The sequence below is a fragment of the Urtica dioica genome, chromosome 11 (assembly GCF_054948205.1).
Source record: "Urtica dioica subsp. dioica isolate 48M chromosome 11, U.dioica_male_clone48M_v1_H2, whole genome shotgun sequence".
NCBI classification, from domain to species: domain Eukaryota; kingdom Viridiplantae; phylum Streptophyta; class Magnoliopsida; order Rosales; family Urticaceae; genus Urtica; species Urtica dioica.
Genome location: NC_142766.1, coordinates 21,534,662 through 21,558,942, shown reverse-complemented (window position 1 = coordinate 21,558,942; position 24,281 = coordinate 21,534,662). Strand labels below are relative to the sequence as shown.

The 24,281-nt window shown below is 37.7% G+C and overlaps 3 protein-coding genes across 3 annotated transcripts; 1 reads left to right on the top strand and 2 right to left on the bottom strand.

The window, feature by feature from the left end:
* Positions 1 to 13,124: 13,124 nt before the first annotated feature.
* Positions 13,125 to 17,298, bottom strand: LOC149382354 (myosin-binding protein (Protein of unknown function, DUF593)). The gene is made up of 4 exons (XM_089630536.1): positions 17,119 to 17,298; positions 15,094 to 16,640; positions 13,699 to 14,944; positions 13,125 to 13,609 (listed from the first exon to the last, which is right to left on the bottom strand). The coding sequence occupies exons 2-3, from the start codon at positions 16,469 to 16,471 to the stop codon at positions 13,713 to 13,715; spliced, it is 2,610 nt and encodes an 869-aa protein (XP_089486662.1). The 5' UTR covers positions 16,472 to 16,640; positions 17,119 to 17,298; the 3' UTR covers positions 13,125 to 13,609; positions 13,699 to 13,712.
* A 1,382-nt stretch (positions 17,299 to 18,680) lies between these two features.
* On the top strand, positions 18,681 to 22,357 carry LOC149382353 (uncharacterized). Its single transcript, XM_089630788.1, has 2 exons — positions 18,681 to 19,104; positions 19,746 to 22,357. The coding sequence occupies exon 2, from the start codon at positions 19,830 to 19,832 to the stop codon at positions 22,101 to 22,103; it is 2,274 nt and encodes a 757-aa protein (XP_089486914.1). The 5' UTR covers positions 18,681 to 19,104; positions 19,746 to 19,829; the 3' UTR covers positions 22,104 to 22,357.
* A 214-nt stretch (positions 22,358 to 22,571) lies between these two features.
* Positions 22,572 to 24,240, bottom strand: LOC149382352 (uncharacterized). The gene is made up of 2 exons (XM_089601485.1): positions 24,216 to 24,240; positions 22,572 to 23,249 (listed from the first exon to the last, which is right to left on the bottom strand). Exons 1-2 carry the CDS (start codon positions 24,238 to 24,240, stop codon positions 22,711 to 22,713), a joined length of 564 nt encoding a protein of 187 aa, XP_089457611.1. The 3' UTR covers positions 22,572 to 22,710.
* Between the last annotated feature and the right edge of the window lie 41 nt (positions 24,241 to 24,281).

Below are 24,281 nucleotides of genomic sequence, written 5' to 3'. Positions count from 1 at the left end.
ATAAGCGAGAGAGAGAGGTGTGAAATTTATTGAATGAATGAACCCAAAAAAATGAAATAGGAAAGGGATTCTTTTAATTTTTTATTTTATTTTTGGGGGTTTGGCTCTGTTTCTGGGGTCACGTGATGGATGAGAGACAGAGAGAGAAAGGGAGATATATTATAATAATGAATCAATCTACTCATGTAGCAATAATATCGAGAGGGAGATACTGATACAATACAAGCAGATCACGTTTTTACATGAACAGATATATCTATATCTATATATGTGTGATAAATATATAAATATCGTTACGCCTGTTTGGGTCCTTTAAAAAGATTAGGACTACTGCTTTGGTCCAAACTTTTTTGATTTCTCTCTCTCTCTCTCTCCCACTTATTGATGTGATGACGTTATTGCCTCTGCCAATGTAGATTCCCATATATTTTTTTAATTTTTCTAGTTTGTTTTTCCTACAACCCCAATTCAACCCTCACCTCCTCCTCAAGGCGCGTGCACACACTTGCAAATATATAGAATTGATAACAAATTAATAATTCGATTTACCCAAAACCCAATCGCAAAATCACCATTCCAAGCAATATATATATGTATATATACGAATAGAGATAGAGTGAGAAATATATATTAGGGGGTATATGGGAAACGACTATGTTGAAATTTGTAACTTTGATACGATTCTAGTAAACTTATCATCATGCAGTTTCTTGATCTTTTAATAATTAACGACCTCTTCAACAATTTGTCTGATATCATAAAAAGTTATGAGAATATACTCAAACGGCGAAAATCAAATTATTACATTTCCTAACTGTATATATTAGTTCTAATTAGTATGATATACATAAAAAGTTCTAATGAAACTAATTTAATATTTTAAAATGCTAATTATAACTTATAGAGTAATAGAATAGAATATAATAGAGTTTCTATAGAGTTAGATATAATGTTAGATTAGAGATAATTCAACTTTATGTTATCACTTCCCGCTCTATTATATAGTAGGCGGTTATAGCTGCCCAAACAAAATTATACACTCGATATGGGTTCTAGCTTCACAGCCTTTGCTTATGGGATAAGCTTAGGCTTCGAGTTTTAGGCTTGGAATCGGGTTTAGGTCTTAGTATAGGTTTCGAGGCCAGAACGTAGACAATACACTTTTTGTTAGTATACACTATACAAGAGTATATTTTGACATATAGTCGAGGCTGAGTTCGATTTTGTGTCCCGCTTAGACAAATTGTACTTGACCTCAGTGCATAATATTCCCAAAGAGAACTAGGGCTTTATATGAATTCTGGCTTGGTGCGTGGCCAAGTTCTATCTTTAATTTTCTAAACGTCGCTTTACCTTTAGTCTTAACAACGTAGATAAATCATCAATCAACATAGCTTACAAAAATATCATGTACATAACATTTGAGCGCACTGCTATTAAAATCTTCAACATAGAGAGATTATATTATTGTTAATTTAGCTTATAATTAGGGTCATTAATTTATCAAGTGAATTACATGGATGTATATATGTGCTTTGTAGCTGTATACGAGAGGTGTTACTTAAAGCAAATAGTACGTACGACGGTACGAGTACAACTACAAAGTTACAAACTACGAAGTGCTGAGAATTGAGAACTATGATTCCGCATAGAGTGGTCTATCTGAACTTGGATTTGGCGTAAGAGGATAACATACAAGTCTATCTGACTATCTCATACGTAGCCAATCAGAGATTTATCTCTGGAACCAGTCAAATGCCATGTGAGAATTTTAAAAATAAGAATAAACCTTGGGAGAGTCGAAAACACAGGTGTTAATATATATATATATATATATATATATATATATATATATTTGGGGAGAATCTCTGTCACGAATTTTTTAACTGTATTTCATTTAGATCATTTGGTCACAGAGGTAGTAGCTAGCCTAGGTGACTACATGAACAATATAAAGTATAAACAATATCAACTTTAGAGAATCTAATACTTGCCATAGATATGAATTGTGATTTATATATCTTTGAGCAGTAAAATATTAAGGTAGAAGACTATATAGATAGAGTAGAGAGTAGAGACCCAATAAAGCATTTTTCACAAGTAATGTAATAAATCATAATATAAAAGACATATTTGCTCCTTGAACTATGGCGTTGATGACAACACACCCCTCGTACTTTAAAATCTTAATGTTTCCTCCTTGATCTTCGACTTTTTTTCAACGTAGTCATTCTGTCTAACTTTTTTTATATGCCGTCAGTTAATTGGCCCGTTTTTGTCATATGGTAAATAAAATAAGAGTATTTTCATCTATTTTAAAAGAAATAAAATAGAAATTGTAAAAAATAACGTTGAATTCTTATTTCATCTATCATTCTCAAATGGTATCAGAGAATGGCCAAAGGCCTTCTTTCGACACGACGTGCCTAATTTTTCCAGATTGGGATTTATCTCCACCTACACAAGGAACGATCGATTGGCTCCCCAAAATTCCACTCCCAATCATTCTTTCAGCTTCTCAACCCGGTAATTTGTCTCCACCACAGATTCACCTTCTTCCAGAAGCCGAGAATTCCTCAACCTCGGAAGATCCTTCTCTTCAGTTCCGAACGACGGCGACGAGACCAACGATCTTGGCGTTGAATCAAACCCGGTCGTTTCAAAGAAGAAGATGAAGAAGAAGACGATGATGAGGAATCTGATTTCGAGAAATCGTACCCCGAATTGGAAGACAACGAGGTTTGGACTTGGCGGCGTGCAAAAATCACTCCGACGTGGCGTTCGGCGACCCCGCCGAGTCTACCGATCGCTTTGAGACGCGGAGAGCGGCGTGAAGCTGAGACGGTTAGAATGGGAAGGTCTCTGCAAAGGGTTTGACCATTTCTCCAAGTCGGGTTGGGGATATACCAAATATTTTTTTTTCCTAAAGGAAAATTATACCAATTTTTTCACAGTCAATTGTCTAAAACAATAATATATATATATGTATGAAACAAGGCGTTGTGGAGAGATCTAGCTTGACGAGGAAGAGGATCCAGCTGCAGATCTGGAGGGGAATGGGTCCAGCGAGGGACTTCTCGGTGAGATCAAGATTATGGAGGTTTCAAACCTGAGCTCTCTTTCATCGATGTCGTCGTTGGTAAGTCATCATCACGGCGGCTCTGAAAATGGACGGCCTGAGAGGAAAACGTTACCGGGACCAGGTACCCGTTCCGCGGGTCGGGGTGAAACTGGCCGGGAAACACAAAGGGAACGGATGTTAGAGGTTGAAGATAAAAGGCTCACAGATTGTGTTGCTAAAGAATATGATTTGGCGAGTGGTGGTAGCTCACGTTGAAGTGACGAACGGGTAGAGAAACTTTAGATATTTAGAGGGAGAGAGATAAATGTTTTTTTTAAATTTATTTTCATTTATTAATACTATTTTTATTCAGGAATATATATTTTTTTAATAGATGTCAAGGGTATTTATGAAAATTCTCATATTTAACTGACAGATCAAACTCAAAATAAACGGAAAGATTAAATTTGTTACAAGAACTGATATTAAGGAATAAATTGATCGATTTTATAATACGAGTAGTGTATTTTCGTCACCGTCATAATTTAGGGGGCAAATATGTCTTTTATTTTGAATCATATTATATCGATCAAGTATTGGAAATAAATTAGATTCGGAAAGTGTAGGGCCAAGAAGTTCACAAACCCCAAAGCGTGACGTCCAGTCCATATCCAACTGTCCGAATGAAGTCGCTCGAAAGGTCAAAGCGACCCCACCATAGTTATCCTGTACCCTACACGTAACCCAATAATAAGAGGCTTTCACTTCCAAGAGGAGGTGTGAGTGACCTAAGCGCCTTTCTCAGTGGGCCACCACCACCAAGCCCAACAACATTAGCTAGTGATCATTCATTTCATATATTTTTCATTCATCACCTTTGCTATCTTTCTAGGGCTTCCTTTGATATTTTTGTATTAAAATACCAAAACCCTACCCATTTGTAGTCTTTTTCTTCTTCTTCTTCATGTATATATACAGATTAAGCACATTATTATACGTTATTATCTTCGAAGTTAATCGAGGGAACGAAGAAGAAGTAGGAAACATAATAAGCTCTATTAATGTTGAAAGTTTGGTAAGTAACAAATAATTAATTCATGAAATGAAAAAAATAATAATGCGAGAGAGAGAAAGAGAGAGGAAAGGTTGGTGGTGCTCCCGGCTCCCCAAACATGATGGGTGGTTGGGGTGTCTCAATATTCATTAAATGTACTCATATTCCAATCCTGTCTTTTCCCTTTGCATTTTCTTTTTCTTTTAGCTCAAATGGGTATTTGTTGCCTTTCTGTGTAGGTGCTTTTGCCTTTTGGGGTTTTGTTTTTTTTTTTGGGTCCCTCGTCTCTGGTTTTAGTGTTGGACCTGAACCCACACACACACACACCTTTCTAGCTCGGACAAGCTCTCCATATATATCCACGCGCTTTTCCACATTCATCTCATCTTCTTATGAGATAAGAGACATGGGTCTTTGTGTGGCTCTAGCTACACTATACAATATATTACAGCTCAGTGCTCTTTGCACAACTGTATTCGAATTTATATACTGAGGAAACGGTGTAATATTTGCTCAGTACTTAATAAAAAAAACACAGTAAAAAATGATAAACGAAACGTGCTTTAATTAGGGTTTTGTAATAAAAAAAATTAATGGTCGACCAATTGGCACATGGAAAAAAAAAAAAGAGGATCAGTGATCATCTCTTGACATTCGTCCTATATTTATAACTGTATTACAGATCGCACCCTGTGATTGTAATACATATACGTACATGTGTCGAAGTTTTTTTTTTTTTTTTTTTTTTCAGAGTGCAAGTCCACTGTAGAGTGGGTTTAGAGGATATGAAGTCAATTTATATATATGTACAGTGAAATGTATGTATGTAGTGTATGTACGTACGTGCTTGACATGCAGTATCTGAAAAACAAGTGGACTGTAGAAAGAGAATCAGCCGTTACTTTTTTTCATATCTTTACTCTGACCACATAAAGCTGACCCATTAGCAAGCTATATTTACATATATTATTCATGACCGATAGTGATGGCATATGTATAGGTTGTAGCTTCTAGCCTTATAGGTTACTGTATTTCTCTTGCCTATTCGTTTGCAGACAACTTCTGCTGGAAAATATAAATAGTTTGACTTTTCAAGATTGGTATCTAAAAATCATTCCGGTTCCACATCAGCAATAATACAATCCAAGCATTCATGATACGGAAATCGACCAAAAAAAAAAATACCGGTTTCAAACTTTCAATTTAATAGAATTTTTTTTTAAATTTACTTCTCAACTCTCGGAATTTTAAAACTTGTGAGGTGCGACTTAGTTAAAGCTTTTTTTATACTAACACCAAACTAGTTTCACTGTTAGCTGTTTATTACGAGGTTTATTTTCATAATGAGACAATGCATGCTTTGTCGTTTAATTCGGCTAATGATTCGATTGGGACGTAATTAGTTTCCAATAATGATATAAAAGCATGGGATTGGGATATGAGTGTGTAGTGTAGTAGTGTAGTAGGCGAGTTTGATTGATAGGGGGTTCCATTGAAAAGGGTGCCAAATGATATGACTAGGTTTTGCAGTCAAAATGGACAGCTAATGCAATTGATAATAATAAGGCATCTCTCTGACACACTTCACATGTTTGAATTGTAATGCATATTGATATTGTTTGGGGTTGAGATGTCACACCACATTCCTTCTACGAGTAACAATGCGATGGCCCAATTGGAATTGGTGTTTGTCGCTCAAAATTTGTAATTTTATGGTGCTTAATTTGGTGTTTTCTGCCCTAAACCATGTGACTAGTGGACATGTCCCACTTTTTTTTTTTTTTTTTTACTTCCATGGTTATATCAACATCACCATTATTGCCACATTACCACTCTTATCATTTTAGAGCGACTTAATAAACATTTATCCACAAATAAAGATGGCCAAATGGTTTCGGACCAGTCTTTTCTTTTTGGATATAAAGAGCTCGAGATGAGACTGGGTTGGAATGTTGGACCAACAATTTTTTTTAACAGAGCATGAGAGCCCGAGCCTAATCTTGATTACAAGATGTGACAAAATATTTGATAAAAAATTGACAAAAAGGTCGTGTTTAAGAACGAGTGATGAGTGCATTTTATACATACGAATTTTTTATGATCGGTGTTGAATTTAGCTTGTTCTTAAATATTTTAACAAAAATTTCAAGTATTCATGATGAAATTTAGGTCGTGGGTGTAAAATCAAGTGGCAAGAATTCTTTTGAGCATATTGAAGTTGTTTGAGAACATTCGAGAGTAAAGACAAAGCAAACAGACATGTTTTGAGCGTAGGAGAAAAAATCAACCTTCACCACGGCGTGGTCAATTTTTAGCGCATCGCGGTGAAATTCCAGAGAACTCCACCGTGGTCATAAACTTCTTGACCGCGTTGCGGTGAGGTCTTGACCAGGTGACGGTGACATCCGATAGCGACGCGATGCCTCCGAGTCTAACGAGCAATATGGACATTGGATGCCATCTAAGAGCTCGGGTTGCTCCAAAAAAATCCCACAAACTTATTCAAACAAATTTTGTAACCTCATGAAACTTTTTTTTTCCTTGTTTTAGTTTTTCATATATTTTTTTGCTACTTTGGAGAGCTTTAGGAGCAGGGCAAAAAAGGATTTCTCACCAGCATTGACAAAATCCAATCGACAAGTGGTACGACTCCTAAACAACTTGTTCTCTCTTCTTCACATTTTCTATTTATTTTGTGCACTCTAGAATTTTGTTGAACATTAGTTTGTTTTTAATTTCAATGCTTGTTTTGTTGCTTTCGATTATTGTTTTGTGTTTGATTATGATGAATTCGATTAGGCGCTAGGTTTTTATAGGGTTACGATGTAGCCGGGATTGATGATGGTTGGATGATTCGTTAGGGTTAGATGATGCTTATTTATTTCAATTAGATGAATTGCTTGATGTGAATTATGTTTGATGCTTTCTAGCTAGTGCCTGATCACCATTAGAATTATTTATCTAAGATTCTTTGCTTTGAGAGAGAGAGAGAGAAAGACTTGTTAGCTTACCCATATTTGAGTTCTCGTGTTTTTTTTATTGTTGTTAGCTTTTTATTAATTTAGTTTTATTTTCCGTTGCACCAACTCTCAAAAACCATCTTGGATCCTTTGTGGCTTAGTTTTTTTGGCAAAAAAATTTGATTAAGTTATTCAAGTAAAGCTGCAAGAAGTTCTTCAATCACCCGGTTACTTACGTCACTTTTCTCCCGCGCGAATATGACTGAAAGTATCTTGTTTCCAGTTTTGATATTATTTGGTGAGATGCTCTTGGATATTTGATTTTTTTGAGAATAATAGATTCGCGAGAGATTTTGTGGTAACCTAATAAAAAACTCATTGTGGATCGAATTATTAGGTTATTCACTTTATTTTAGGTAAATTCATACCGCCTTAAACCTTGAACTAGTCTTTATGTCTTGGAGATTTTCATCGACAACTAGTTATTAGTGCTTGCAACTGTTGTAGCTTTATTTGTGCATAATTTGTAAGTGCATGTTTTTTTGCATTGACGTGTTTGGTAATCTTCGGAAGAAGATATGGTGAAAGTTAGAGGGAGTCTCAGATCCATTGAAAAAATCAAAGACGCAATGTGTTTGCAGAGGGAGCTGAGCCACTCAACATGTGCATATAGTTTCATAAAAAAGTTTGGTTAGGTTAACTGATTTTTTTTTTTTTTTTTTTTTTTTTTTTTTTTTTTTTTTAAATAAGATGGGATCCAGACCAGCAAAAAGGGGTATTTTTTTTTCTATAGTTAAATTCAGTTAAATGATATTTTTGGTTCATATATTGACAAAACATGAACATTGATCCTCAATTATATATTTGGTTGAAAGTTGAAAAAATATAAAAATGTGGAATCGAAATGACGCTTGTACTCACGGACGGTCCGATCCGGCCCTAGTGTGACAGACGCTACCCACAAAGTATTTAGGAAAATCTAGCATTAGATTGTCTCTACAGATAAAAGTGCAAAAAAATATTCCAATATAGACTTACCAATAGTTTTGTGCGTGTGAACTAAACACAATGCTTCCTTTGTTTTCTGCTCTTCAAGACTTAATTAAATAGATAATTTTCATGAGATAATACACATTAAGATAGGTATTAAATTTAAATTATCAATACCTTTTTTGGACCAAGATATATATATATATATATATATATATATATATATATATATATATATATACCTTTTGATTTCAATAGCTCACATTTTTTTTTCTCTCGACTTCCCTTTTACTCTAAATTATAGTTATTGTAAGTTTTTTAGCGGACATATGTTTTCACAAAAAAGATGTGGTTTATAGAAGTACTCTTTGCGTACCAAAAAACTATGAAAGGATTAATTTTGTGATGTATTTGATATAATTTGGAGATAAATTTTTAATATGAAAAGCAGCTGGTGAAAGATGAATTTTAACCCAATAGACATATTTGTTAGGCGACATATATATATATATATATATATATATATATATATATATATATATATATATATATTTTGCGACGGAGGCGACATTTTTATGCTTTTCGTAAATTGTACTTGATTTTAAATGACAAAATGGTACTACTTCTGGTTGAAAGCAAACTAGCCTTTCAATAAACTTTTAACAAACGAATTCTGATGCTATAATAACTACACGATATTTTTCTTCATTTATGTTGGTGTCAATTTTTCAACGTTCGAATAATATTTTCATGTTTTTTTTATCGTGTCATTAGAACGGAAGGAAACATAAATTTCCGTCCTTCCGATATTGTTCATTGGAACCATAAATTCTGTGGTTAAGGGAACTGGAATTTCCAGTTATGTTCATCCGATTTTTATTTTGGACAAAAGAATATATTTTAGGTTTACACTTTTTTACTCCGTGAATAGTATTGGAAGTTATCGGAAGGAAGGTTCCACTTCCAATAAGCAAAAATTTCGATCTTTAACGGTCGGAAGCTTTACTTCCGTTAAAGACCGGAATTTCGGTTATTGAAAGTGGAACTTCCGTTAGCTTCCAATATGCCAGGATACTTCTGTTACTTTCATAAGGGATCAATATATACAGATTGTGTTCGGTGTGAATTTTGTTATATTCAGAGTTTAATCTTTCGCATTAATATATATATATATATATATACATGTATATATGAATACGATTGTATTGATGTTCAACAGTCTGTTTATTAATATATGATCTTATTGTGTAAACAAAAAATTGTTGTCATCTTCTTTCCCAACATAATAATGGCTAGCTACTTATAATATTGAATTCTATATCATACAATATATTTTACGGTACCGCGTATGACATATCAAACGTCTGCTATTATTTAATATTTCATTAAAATACGTTTACTCACATTAAAGACTACCAAAAACTCGTACAATTATGATCTGGTATTTTAAATTGAAATAGAAATCTGCAAAACTACGTACGACTCATATGACATGAAATATAAATTTGCAAAACTGCGACTCATATAAGACATAAAATAGACATTCTGATTGGTATGTTTTTTAATCACCAAGTTTTTGCATGCAACATGCCAATTCGTTTTCTTTATTATATCAAATGTCATTAATAACTGATCAATATTTTTATCACGCTTTGTGTAGCAGTGAGAAGAAAATAAAAACACAGTGCCATAATAAGTAACTATAGTCTTCCGGTATATATATATGTATATCAGTATATATCTTACGAATGAAGAAACTGAATAATCAGCCTTACAATTACAACTGAATCTGTAAACAAACTACAATAATTAATATTATTTTTCGTATATACACGAGGTTAATTGCTCCTCTCTTATATATACGTATTGAATAAAGAATAATCTCAACCGAAGAGAACATTGAATATTATTTAATTATCGGCTGCGAAAGCGACAGCGTGGTGGCTGGCCGGAAAAGGCGGAGGAGTATGGCGGGGAAATCCGGCTGCCACGTGGACTTCGCTGGTGCAACGTCCTCTGTTTCTGTTTGGGACGAACGTGCATGGATTAGGGCTCGAGGGGTTTTGAGTTCCCTTTTGGAGCGACTGAAACAACGGGACTGTGTTTATCGCCCATTGCTCTCCCATCACTATTGGCCGAATCGCCAAACTCTCTCTAAACACACACACCAAAAGCACAACAATAACCAATGACAAGACCGATCGTGACGACATCGTTGCCTTTTGTTTATCTGTAATAATAAAACCCTAATTAACAGACTGCTTTTTTTGGTAAAGGAGGGTGTTTTTGTTTTTAAAATTTTCTCTTCTTCTTTTTTTTTCCTTCTCTTTTTGGAGCAAAGATTGTGGTATGTGTTTTTTTTGGTTGATGATTTGTGTTATTATATGTATCGCTATATATATATACACACTACTATGTGTTATTTTTGTAGATGGTGGATGTGTAAATGCATTGACTTTGATTATATTGCCGCGGAATCGAAGTTTGAATGAGTGAGTCAAAATCCAAGACACGCCTTAGAAGTTAGAACTACAAACCGCAAAGTCTATATAGTATACTAGTATTAGTAATGAATCTTCATAATATATTTGTAGTTGAAATGGTCTCAATGCCACGAAATTTTTATATATATTATTTTGTGGCGTTCCTTGGCACATGATCGTAACATGTGGATTGGGTTCAGATGGAAAAAAAGTAGATACTAAACTACTTCGCTACCTAATTAATATGTACTTCAGTAGTTGAGTTGCATATATTATTATTATTTAAGAAAGAGATTAAAACAATGGGAAGTTTTTTTAACATTAGTAAATTTATAATTATAAATTAAAGGTATCCAATATATTGATACTTGGTCAATTTATTTCAATCTTGTAGTAGTACTTTTTTGAAACACGTCATATATATATATATATATATATATATATATATATATATATATATATATATATATATATATGTGTGTGTGTGTGTCTACCAGCTTGAAATACTTTAATTTAGAGAAAGTCAAGATTTCTCTAACTAAAAGTCTGAAACTCCTAAATTTGTTTATTTATACAGTACATTGTTACAAAGAATAAATGAAGTGTCGCGGCTGCCTCTGAATCTATAGACAAAAGAATATTTTAACCAATTTATTGCTAATACAAATGTATCCGGAATTTATTTTCAAACATTCACTGTATTTCGAAAGAAATTGAAATCCAAAAGTAAAGATTTATTCCAGGAGACTGGTTGAACTTGAATTATTCTTGAGGGCACTTGTCGTGTTGTACACACAACAATACAAAGGAAGAGCGAAGGTGGATTTGAGATTGTGACCCTCTTTTTATGGACTAGAATGACAAACATGGCCTTGAATATTTCCACGCATTCGCAGACAACTTTTTTCGTATCTAATTATTGCATTTTATTTGTGAATAGAAAAAAATGCTACTTAACTCCCAACACCACACCACTGTTATAATTGTCGAGTTCTACATTAATATATTTATATATGTTTTTATTATTATAGATATTTTGACCAGTGACGCAAATAGAACTGTTTTTCTTTATTTACACCGAGACAGTCGTCGATATTGCTTGCTTAGACTTATTGGTTCATAAGTTGAGCACTATTTTGATTTACAACACCGGTAGTAATTTTTTTTTTTACTATACGTGAAGCTATATATATAGTTTGTTTTATTGTTTTTTTTTTTTGCTGGAAATGTGAAATCTATCGTTTATGGTGTGAGAAAGCGTCAATACTCATGCTTGATTACCTTATCTTTGAAAATTCTGCATGGAAATTCTACTAATATCAATTTCCCAAAGCAAAATTTTTTTGCCACCACATGCATGTAAAATATTCAGCGCCATCACTAGCAAGGCCAGAGAGCCATCACAATTTTACAAACGCATCAAAAAGAAAAGAAAAATAAAGGTTACCGATAATTTTGGCTAGAAAACAACAAATCCAAGTCTTAGAATGAATTTTGGGTTGGGTTGACTAGTTTTTGGGTTGGACTGCCACAATAAATATATATATATATATATATATATATATATATTATAATAATAATAATAATATGTATATGAATAAATATAAGAAAAATATCAACAACATTCCTTATGTTTCATCGAAATACGAGATTTATATCCCTAGTTTTCAAAAATATTAGACATATTTCTTCAGTTTAATATAAATTATATATATCTCCTCTAAAAATACATTATATTGTAAATACCACCAATTTCATTTACTTTTTACAAAAAAAAAATAATTTGAATCTCTAAAATACTTTTAATAGAATAAATATTTATATGCTGTTTTATTAAAAAAAATCAAAGCTTCTCTTATTAAAAATAAATCCTTAACTTTTATAAGGAAATTTTTTAATATATATAATATTTATAAAAATTAAAAAATATATATAATATTTATAAAAATTGAAAATATAAATTGCGCATTTCGATAAAATAAAAGAGATATTGTTCATATTTTCTCATATATATAATTAAGTTTAGATGATTATTTGAACGTGTTAATCACTCAAATCACATAACCGAGACTTTGAAAGTCAAAAGAGACTTTCTCTCTCAACTTTCTATATTAGTAAAGAGGTTCAACTCTATACCTATATACCAAGTAATCAATATAAATACTCTAAATAATATTGCTTTTAATATTGTGAGTGAGTTATACATTTTTATTTCATCTAACCTAAATTTTTCTATGTTTTCTCTCACTTGTCTTAGTTTCGAAGTCGAGAATTAATCAATGGTAAAATTATCCAAATTTTGAACAAAACCGATATTTCTAAAATTTGAGTTTTGAAATTCTTATGTTTAAAACGGGGACTTTTCACCATTTTCCTTATTTTTTGTCACCCCCTTGAGGTAAGGTAACCATATATTTGGCCCAAATAGCGAATAAGAATCTCCATTATTTAATCAACATGTTAACGCTTGTGACATAACGCTAGAACAATCTGATACTGGAGAATTGCCTATTGAGTTTCAAAATACTAAAATAACGCTTAGCCTGATTGGCGAAATGACATCAAGAGACGGCCAAGAAGCAATATCAGTCGTATATTGATCCTAAAATTCTGAAATAATTGAGATACAATACATTATTTTACAGTACACACAAATACTAATCACACTCGGTACAATCAAATCCCTCATTCATAAATAAATAAACCATAAAAAAAAATCAAGGTCTCGTTGGTAAATCAGTTGAACCCTGATACGCAAAACGAAAGCAAAACCCCAAAACCCTCAGCTCTTGAAACCCCCCCAAAACAACCAAGAAAAGATAAACACATTAAAAGGGAAAAAAAAAAAATCAAAAACTCTATAAGAGTAAATTGCAAAACAATCCAATCACTAAGGAAGAAAGAAAATCTATAAAAATATTTTCCAGAAAATTAAGGAAGCAAAGTCCTAGTATATGACACCCTTTGAATTAGAGTAAGGTATATTGATGATGCTATACACTCGAAGTCGATATTTCACAACTGTACTTTTGAGCCTCTGCGAAACTCTACCCACAGGCATCTGTGATATCAGAGAAAACAGAGAACATATTATAAAAAGCAGTACTTTGGATTTGCACGAGAATGTAGATAAAAAGATTATGAACTCACTGTTATACAAAAGTTCAGGCAATGGTTTGATCTTTTCTCATTGCAATCATTCGAAGATCTCGCAGGTGTGAAGCGATCTCCTGAACAAACTGAACCCCTTCTTCTCCGTTCCTGAGCGAGCTTATCGCGTGCTCGAGAAACTTCCGGTCGGCCTCCAATGCTTCCAGTCTCTTATTCAGACCTGAAACCGCGACTCCGACAGAAGCCAAATCCGTCGAATTTCCCTCGACCAACTCAGTCTTGTCGTTTCTCCCTGAAACCGACGTGTCGTGTTCTTCGGGACAATCATACTTCAACTGATCCTCGTCGCTGAGCAGACCAAGAGCCTTCTCCAATCTCTTCAAGGACTCTGCGATGAACGCCTTTTCGTCTTCGAGCTCGGGGAGCTTCGCAGCCGCGCTGTACTGCTCCGAGTTGTCCACTCCGATGTCGGTTATTTTCAAATCGCCGCTGGTCTCCGAGACGTTCTCCGAGTAGCGCTCGTTCGGGAACCTGTTCCGGTAGAACTCGAGCTCGGCCTCGAGATCTTGGACCTCCTTTTCGCGCTCGGCGAGGAGGTCGTTTGACTTCTGAAGCTCGTCGTCGTCGTACTCGGCTTGCTCTTCCATCATCCGGAGGTACTGTAGCGCTTCCATGTGGAGCGCGGCTTTCTCTTCCTGGAGCCTCGTGATCATTGCCATCGTCTGGTTCGTGGCCACGGCCGAGGCGTTCCGTTCTTCTTCGAGCTCTTTGTACAGAGCCGCCATGAGCTTCTTGTCGTGCTCGAGCTGCCTCCTCAGCCGGTCCACGCCGCTCTCGCCGTCGATCTCGCTGATGATGCTTCCGTCCAGAGACAGACCCGACTCGTTCCTCTCAAGCGAGATTCGCTTCTGGAGTCTCTGGATCCCGAACGAATTCGAGTGGTCCAAACTCTTTGCGTCGTCGCTGTGAACAGAGAGTTTGGGGCTCACGTCGGTGAACAGTGGGTCGAGTCCTCGATTGGCGGAGAGCTGAGAGAGAAGGATTCTCAAATCATCGGTGACTCGCGAGGAATCTTTTCCGAGCCATTGGTCCGCGAGCATGCCAGAGAACTGCTTTCCTCTGGTGTCGATGGCTAGCTTGTAAGCGTCGCCGAGCTCCAACGATGTGGCTATTTGCTGTGCGTTCTCGCTTGTTTCGGCTATCGCGTTTGGAGATCCTCTCTCTGAAACCTCTTCGAATTTGGTCACAGAAGTTTCTCCAACTTCGATGGTTCTTGTTGCAACATCTAAAAGATTTTAAGAAAAGAAACATATGCATCAGTTAAAATCTGTAAATAATCAATCACAGGACACAGTGAGATGCTTTTTTGTGCACAAATAGATGGGTTTATATGTATGCAAGTTTGGAAAACCCAAAGAGAAAGTATGAACTCACCGTAGCTTTGCGGAACTTCAACAATGGTTGCCATTTGAGCTGATGGAAGAGAAGGTTGGATTGTATTTTCGGTTGGAGCGGTGGTATGACTAGCCTCGTTTCCGATTTCTTGCCAGAGAAGTTCCTCTAATCCGTGCCCAATAGTTACTGTAGTTTTTTGCTCGACAGTTTCTTCATCCTCATTCAATTTTGACGCTCGTTCTTGAGCTTCACAATTAACAAGCTCGACAGTTTCCTCAACGCGTTTCGCTTGCGATTCTTGCTCTCGAGTTTCACAGTCAACAAGCTGGACTGTTTCTTCATCTTCTTTCACTACCGACTCTTGTTCTCGAGTTTCACAATCAATAACCTCGGCGGTTTCTTCGTCTTCTTTCACTTCCGACTCTTGTTCGCGAGTTTCACATTCAACAAGCTCAGCAGTTTCTTCTTCTTCTTCTTCTTTTTCTTTCACTCGCGACTCTTGTTCTCGAGTTCTACAATCAACAACCTCGGTAGTTTCTTCATCCTCTTGCACTTGCGACTTCAAAAGAGAAGGCCTTGGCTCAGTTTCCGGATCTAAAAGTCTCTCCAAGGCCAAATCCATCTTATTTACAATAACAATCCGAGGCTCGACGATTCTTTCATGAATAACACTCACCCTCGCAGCATCATCGTCGGAATGTATAGCTTCCGATTCGGTATCAGAGTTTATCTTGAGCTCCGTGTATCCGATATGAGGCAAATGGTCACGCTCGCGTTCCCTGGAAAAAGAAACCGTTCTCGTGACATCGTGATCACGGTCAACGGAGTCGGAAAAGGCCATCTCAGGCTCCTCCGAACCAGCTTCGGAACCAGCGAACCTCATCTGAATCAGCTCCTTCGCACGCGAACGCTCTCTCGGAGCCCAAGGCTGATCGCAGCAACCGCACTTTCGGCTACTCAAGAGACCGACATCCTCGCCCTCAACCGGCGAATCGTCGTGGTCCGAGTCGGAGCTAAACTCTTCGCCCAGTTTGCCGACCAACAGTCGGTACGTCTCGGCGTTGGATTTGTTGGTGGTCGCGAACGAGAAGAGACAGCTTTCGCACATCTTGTGCACATCGACGAGCTTATTGTGGGCGTGACAGTGCACCAAGGACGATATCTCGGACTTGTGGTGTTTGCACATCAAATCCCAGTGATACCCCGTTTTCTCTTCGCCCAAAACGTGATCGAGCCTCGAGCACAGCACGCACGGCGTTTGCAATTCGCAATCGCGGGCGAATTTCGTGATCACGTACGATATCCCGGCGCCAATGAACAGGAAGAGAATCAGAAACCATTCGAGAAGAGCCGAGATCAGAGCCGTGACGAGATTGCGGCGAACCTTCAGCGCGGGTTCGAATTCCGCGGAACCCATTTTTTCTTCTTCTTCTTTTCCAGAAAAAAAAAATTAAGTGACTTCAGAATAGGAAATTGAATGGCTTTTATTGTCGAGTGAAGAGAGTGATTGGTTGATCAAGAATGGTGATATGGTCCAGTCTTCCCAGTAAGATATTAATAATCTGATGTGAATGTGAAATTTGACACTGAAATTCGAAAATCAGACACCAATGAGGTTCAGAGATACAACAAGAAACAACCAGAATACTAATTTGGCAGATTCACAGATGCAACAAAACAAAACAAAAAAGGTGAAAAAAAATTGACACAGGATTAATTATCTCCTCAACGACTTGGCATTGACTTTTGTCCCAAGGTTGAATTGAAAAGGATAACGAGGAAAGGGACAAGCAGAACATCATAAAACCAGAAAAGCTTTAATCTAGCGAAACAAATCTCATATGAAATGAATCCAAAACTAGCGTGAAGAAAGGGGAAAAATAACTGTTTGAAGAGTAATCTAATTTCGCAAACACCAAGATTTTAAGGCAAAGCGAAACATAATAATTATTGGATCTTCATAATCATTAACGATCATAACGGATAAACATCCACAATAAATCAAGCGAAAAAGAAGAGAATAAAAAAATAGTACATAAAAGAAAATAGTTGAGAAGCACGAACCTGTTCATGTGAGAAAATCCACGACGAGAGAGATAGAATAAATAAACTGAATCTTCAGCGATCACAAAGATCCATTTGCCTGAGATCGTTTATGGCGAGATAGTATAAAATGGAAAAGAACCAAAAGGTTGAAGCTTTCCAACCATATATGCACGTAGTTTTCATATTTTTGTTTTTTGTATTTTTTTTTTTTAAATTAAGAATTTATTTTTAATGGAAATTGGAATTGAAATAAAAGCCGACACGGCCAGAAAGTCGGCTGCTGATAAGAGAAAACGACACCGATTGTACCGAAAGCAGAGTGGACCAAAAAACAAATAATAGAAAATGTAATTGTTGCCAATATTCAATTGAAATAAAACAAAAGAAAAATAGGCTTTGGCCTATTGGACAATTCAACAAACAGCAAATATTCGCGGGAAAATTGGTGTCATTTGGTTTTCTTTTTTCTTAATTTTCGTCCCGGAATAAAATAGTGAGATTAAAATTAAATAAGCGGAACTGAAATCAATTAATCAAGAATACTTACCTATTATATTTGTATTTTTTTTTTCAATAAACTATTATTCAGTGGTGTTGTTGAAAGGAAGTATTGGGGTCACGTTTGGTGGAGGGTTTTTCTTTTTAAACAAACGAGTATTTAAATAGGAGGGCACTTAAAAAAAAAGTACTACTTAGTCAAATCAAAGAAAGATGGAATTACCCATTACCAACATTTTATTTTTAAATATCCACGTTACTTATGTTATATGTGTTTTTTTTTTAAATACCATTTTTTAGTTCAAAATTGTCCTAAAATAAATAGGGAAAATTGCCAAAAGTAGGACTAAATTAAGGCAAAATTTCATTTTCCTATTTTTTTCAAAAATTTACCAAACTAGGACCGGTCAAACAAAAGTCAAATGAGAGATACACAAAAATCTTCCTATTATACCATCATACTAATTACCAACCTACAATCTTTCCCAATAAAATCTCTTATTTTTTCTAACTCTTTCTATTTTCCCGCTCATCCCATCGAAAAAACGATTTTTTTTTTTATTAGTCCTAGTTTGGTAAATTTTTGAAAAAAATAGGAAAATGGAAATGTCCCTTAATTTAGTCCTAGTTAAGGAAATGTCCCAAATAAATAAGAGGGACGAGGTTGAATAAATGAGGTAGGCCAATATGTCTGGGCCTATACGAATTTGGATTGGAGAGTCAAATTTGGATGAATTGAATTGTGAACTTTACAAGAATTTGACGTCCTTTCGTGTAACCACCCAGACTCTTTTTTTTTTTTTTTGAATAATTCAATTTGACATCATAAATCAAGAGTCTTTGTGTTTACTTGAACGCCTTGGGGTGAGTCTTGTGTTTACTTGAATAAATTAATTAGACTCTACAACTTAACCACATTAAATGGTAGGTACACTACACACACGTTTATACCTTGAAATAAATACACTTTGAAACGGGCTTAAAAACCAAAAATTTAAAAAGTCCAAGTCCAACATTAAAATGGGCCCAAATCACACTAATAAGGCCCATAGAAACTAAAAATATAAAGATCTCGAGGGAGAGGAGAGAGAAAGGGAAATGGGTAAAACAGTAATTGAAAGAAGGAAAGAGAAATCGTTAGACCTAAATACCCCTAGAAGAAGCAGCGCCTCCAAACCTGTATTTCCCTTCTCAACCCTCACAATCTCTTCCCTCTTCTGCCCTTCTCTTTCTCTCTCCCACCATTCCATACTCTCTCTCTCTTCCCTCATTCTTTCTCTTCCGATTTTCTCCACCAATTCTTTTTACCCGCCAAAATCAAACCCCCTTTCTTAACTTTTCAAAAAAACTCGTCCTTCTCTCCTCCGCCATTGCCGTCTCTCTCCCGATCGCGCCGCCGATACGGCCTCGATCTGCCTCCGACCTCCATGAACGCTCTCCTCCTCCTCTGTACCGCGTCTTCGGTTAGTTCTTCCTTGGATTCTTCACGCTCGTTCGAGTTCCGAGGTAGGGTTTCGGGAAATTTTATTTCTTTTTCTGGTTGTTATTGGTTTATGGTGTTGTTTGTTTGATTGTTTCCGTGGAGAGCTTATTGTGATTGCTTCAAGCGTGGAATTTGGCTCATTGGTTGGTGATTAAGGATTGTTTAATTGTGTTGAATTAAAAGAATATTTGGGGCATTGGCATAAAGTTTCAGTCCTTTTTTTTGCTAGGTCAATTTGAACTTGCTCGGTTTTTGTAAAATCCTAACTGGTTTTGAAAAGAACTTGGAAGTGTTTCTTTCAATGGAAAACAAATTAGTAATCTTTATATTGAGCTGCGTTACTTTTTGGACATGGTATACTAGTGTTTAACTCAGAGTTTAACGAATTCGGAGGAAAAGTTGTTAAATTTTTTGCTTGTTTTTGTTTGTTTGTTGTGATTTTGTTTAAATTGATTATGGATTATCACCTGACTGAAGATTACTCATCATGTTTTGCGGCTGGTGCCTTCCACACGGTTGTGGTGCTGTCGTTAAATGGAGTTTCTAGTTGGTTGTTTTCCTCTATGTATATTTTTCTCAGTATAATTATTGTCACTCAGTTTTATTGTGTTTGCAATAATTTATATGTCAGTTTATTAACAAGTTTTATACTTTTGCTCGGCAGGCATGCTCTGATTGTTGGTGTCTTTTGGAGTCGTCTGAGCTGTCCAAGAGGTTGTTTCTATAGTTTCGATATCTGGTACCTGAAATGGCGAACCATGATTTGATACTTGGGCCAACTCACAATATAGCAGCACTTGGGCAGAACCAGCAGATGGTTCTAGACCATACTCACAACCTCGGTATTGACCAGACACATGAGTTGGAGTTGGGTCAAGCACATGAGCATCATATACACGACCATGAATTGGATATAGGGAATCATCACGACCATGATCTGGGCATAGAAGAGAATCATGATCTGAGCATAGAACAGAATCATGATCAGGAAGGGAATTGTGGTCAAGACTACGGGCATGAGAATGACCTGGCAATGGATCAGAAACCGGATCAGGAAGAGCACGAAATGGCTCTAGCTGTTCAGAATCACCACGAGCTGGCTTTATCAGAGATCAACGACTTGGGAGTCTCGGAGAATCAAGAGCTCGACGATAACCTCGAGCTATCTGTGGATCAGAGTCAAGAGTTGGGAATGGAATGCGCTCGCGACATCACAATCGACGATTCCCAGCTCATGGTTACTCCAACGAACGTGATTCAGGCCCGTGCCATCATTGCGAGCCCTACTTTCGAGCTGGCGGTGGGTCAAGAGTTCCCGGATGTCAAGAGTTGCCGCAGAGCTTTGAGGAACACGGCGATCGCTCTTCACTTTGAAATGCAGACGATCAAGTCGGACAAGACTCGTTTCACCGCCAAGTGTGCCACGGAAGGCTGTCCATGGCGTATTCATGCCGCGAAGCTGCCCGGAGTCCCGACATTCACGATCAGGACCATCCATGAGGCCCATTCGTGCGGAGGCATTTCTCACCTCGGCCACCAACAAGCCTCGGTCCAATGGGTCGCGAACTCCGTGGAGGAACGGCTCAAGGAGAATCCCAACTACAAGCCCAAGGAGATTCTCGAGGAGATCCACCGGGTCCACGGCATTACCTTGTCCTACAAGCAAGCCTGGCGAGGCAAGGAGCGCATAATGGCTGCGATGCGCGGGTCGTTCGAAGAAGGGTATCGCTTGCTTCCTCAGTACTGCGAGCAGGTCAAACGGACAAACCCCGCGAGCATCGCATCGGTCTACGGGAACCAGTCCGACAACTGTTTCCAGCGCCTGTTCATCTCGTTTCAAGCGTCGATCTACGGGTTTCTCAACGCTTGCCGGCCGCTTCTTGGGCTCGACAGGACTTACTTGAAGAGCAAGTACCTCGGCACTTTGCTTCTCGCCACCGGCTTCGACGGCGACGGCGCTCTGTTCCCTCTGGCGTTCGGCGTCGTCGACGAGGAGAACGACGAGAACTGGATGTGGTTCCTCTCCGAGCTCCGCAACCTCCTCGAGATCAACACGGAGAACATGCCGAGGCTCACGATACTCTCCGACCGCATGAAGTGCATCGTGGACGGCGTCGAGGCGAACTTCCCGACGGCCTTCCACGGCTTCTGCATGCGCCACCTCAGCGACAGCTTCCGGAAGGAGTTCAACAACGCCATCCTCGTCAACCTCCTCTGGGAAGCCGCGCACGCCCTCACCGTCTGCGAGTTCGACTCGAAGATCTCCGAGATCGAAGAGATATCTCAGGACGCCGCGTACTGGATCAGGCGAATCCCGCCCCGCCTCTGGGCCACGGCCTACTTTGAGGGGACGAGGTTCGGGCACTTGACGGCCAACATCGTCGAGTCGCTGAACACGTGGATCTTGGAAGCCTCGGGGCTCCCCATAATCCAGATGATGGAGTGCATCAGAAGGCAGCTCATGACCTGGTTCAACGAGCGCCGAGAGACGAGCATGCAGTGGACCTCAATCCTCGTCCCCTCCGCCGAGCGGCGAGTCGCCGAGGCTCTCGAGCGGGCCCGCACTTACCAAGTCCTGCGAGCCAACGAGGCCGAGTTTGAAGTGATATCGCACGAGGGCACGAACATCGTCGACATTCGGAACCGGTGCTGCCTCTGCCGGGGCTGGCAGTTGTACGGCCTTCCCTGCGCCCACGCGGTGGCGGCGCTCCTCTCGTGCCGGCAGAACGTGCACCGCTTCACGGAGAGCTGTTTCACGGTCGCGACTTATCGGAAGACGTACTCGCAGACGATACATCCGATCCCGGACAAGTCCCTCTGGAAGGAGTTGTCGGAGGGAGACCCGAACGTTGACAAGGCCGTCGAGGTGATAATCAACCCACCGAAGTCCCTCCGACCGCCCGGGCGGCCCAGGAAGAAGCGGGTCCGGGCCGAAGACCGGGGCCGTGTGAAGCGGGTCGTGCATTGTAGCCGATGCAACCAGACGGGTCACTTTAGAACCACGTGCGCTGCGCCGATATAGCTTGTCCTGTGAGTCTGAAGTGGAATAAAAAGTGAAGGAAAAAAATTAATATTATAATTGCTTTGTGATTAGTGATTTAGTTGTTTTTTTTTTATTTGTTTATCATTAGTCAGCTTGTTTAAAGTAAATGCTATATTTGTTAGACAATTATGCGAAGTAGAGGGTTATTTTTACGCTATCATGTTTGAATGCCGGCTCTAATAATTTAATGTTAAAAGAGAAATTTCGAGTCGTGCAATGCTTTTTTCAGGTGATGAGCACATCGTTTGTATTTCAACAGCTTTTTGTCTTGAAATGCCTTGCTGGTTTGTTTCTGAACTTCCAACGCTAAATAGCCCTTGGGTTCAATCCCACTCGCAGCAAAACCTTTCACAAAAATAAAATAAAAACAAGTACTCGGGTTTCATATTATTTCAAGCTCAGACACATGTATAACCGTATATTTCACAAGGATTAATAATAAAGAAGATATTACAGACATGAATCAAACGTTACCATATAAAATTCCATATTCAGCATCACACTCATCAAACAAACCAGTAATGTTCCCCTGATTTTTTTTTTTATTCTTCTTATAGTCTTCAGAGGCAGTGGCTTCATTATTTTTTCATTTATTTCCAATACTACTAGTTGTTTTTCTGATCTTCATTTTTGCGCGGTTGATATAGTCGCTAAAAGTGTCCCTCGACTCGCCTTCTTTCTTCGTATCGTGAACATGAGGCTCAACCACTACTTCGGAATCATTCTTCATCGTGCCGACGTGCGACATGGTTCTGATCTTCTTCTTGGCACGGTGAATGTACTCCGAAAACGTGTCGCTCTTGGTCAATCCCGCCCTTTTTCCCTCGGTCGCTCCGGCGCTGAAAGTGACACGAGCGTTTTGGTTCCTCTGTTCGGCTTCCTTTGATGGAAACGCCGGCCTCTTCATGTTCACGGCGTTGTGATCACGAGCTTTGGCGTTTGGATTGTGACGTTCGTCGGAGTCTGAGTCATCGTGGTTTGTTCGGCAATTGCAGCAGAAAATCGAAGACATGAGTTTCTCGAACGAACCGGTCGAGTTCGAGAGATTCTCGCCCCTTTTTTTCTTTTTTTTTTTGTCTTTTCTTCGAATGATGAACTCTTGAATGGAAAGTTGAGCAAGAGCTTCTTGTATTTATTTATGGAAAATGTGTTGAAAGAGCTGTTAAGAAGTAACTATTTGTTTCATGACAAAAAGTAAGGAGTTTGGCTAAGATTCTAGATAAGGAAGAGCGTTAATCTTGTTGACGTCATGATGTCTGGTATCAGATTCCCACTTATATATGTTTTCCCTGGATTGGAGAAACTGGAATCAAACCATTGTAATGAGTACATTTAAAGTTGAAACATTTTTCAACAGTGCTACAGTATGGAAAGCTTCCATCAGAGGAAAGGGATTTGAAAAATTTGAGGCAAGATATTAATATAGCATCCTTAAAAAAATATATATATATAGCATCTGGACAATCTTGGAAAATGAGCCGCTAATTTGTAATCAATTCTGGGATATTCCAAATGCGTCTCGCCAAAATAATATTCCATTTTATCTCTTCTTATGGAATAATCCTTAAACTGGTTTACAGCCAATTATTTCTTCATCTGCTTTGCCTGATTTTGATCCAATCTCTAAATTTAGAGGAAAGTGTTAGGGAAGATCAAAATTCTCTTTTGTATTTGGAAGTTAGAGAAAATTTTAGGAAAAAGCCAAATGAGAGAGTGAAAATAGAGACACACGTATGGGACCACGTGTACAATTTGGGTGGATATTTTTCGAGTGATATAGAATCGTTTCCCTCATATTTTTCTAAGTTTTTTTTCCTCTCAAATTTTCTAAGTTGTACATCTGCATCTTTTCAGGTAGGATATTTGTTTATTTTATAACACCATAAAATTTTATAGCTTATCACATATTTGGGCAGTGAAGCAAATGGATTAAGACATAAAATTAATTGAAAGGCTTTAGCAACTAAAATAGAATCTTTCTTACTGAAACAAAAGCAAACAATTTCAAATTTGATGGAAGAATTACATATTAAGCAAGAGCACAAAGGCATGAATTGAAAGCTAAGTACAAACTTATTATATTATAAAAACCATGAAGCAGCAAAACCACCCTCATTGCCTAAAAGAAATTACCCTCTTGCTTCCGATGCTCGAACT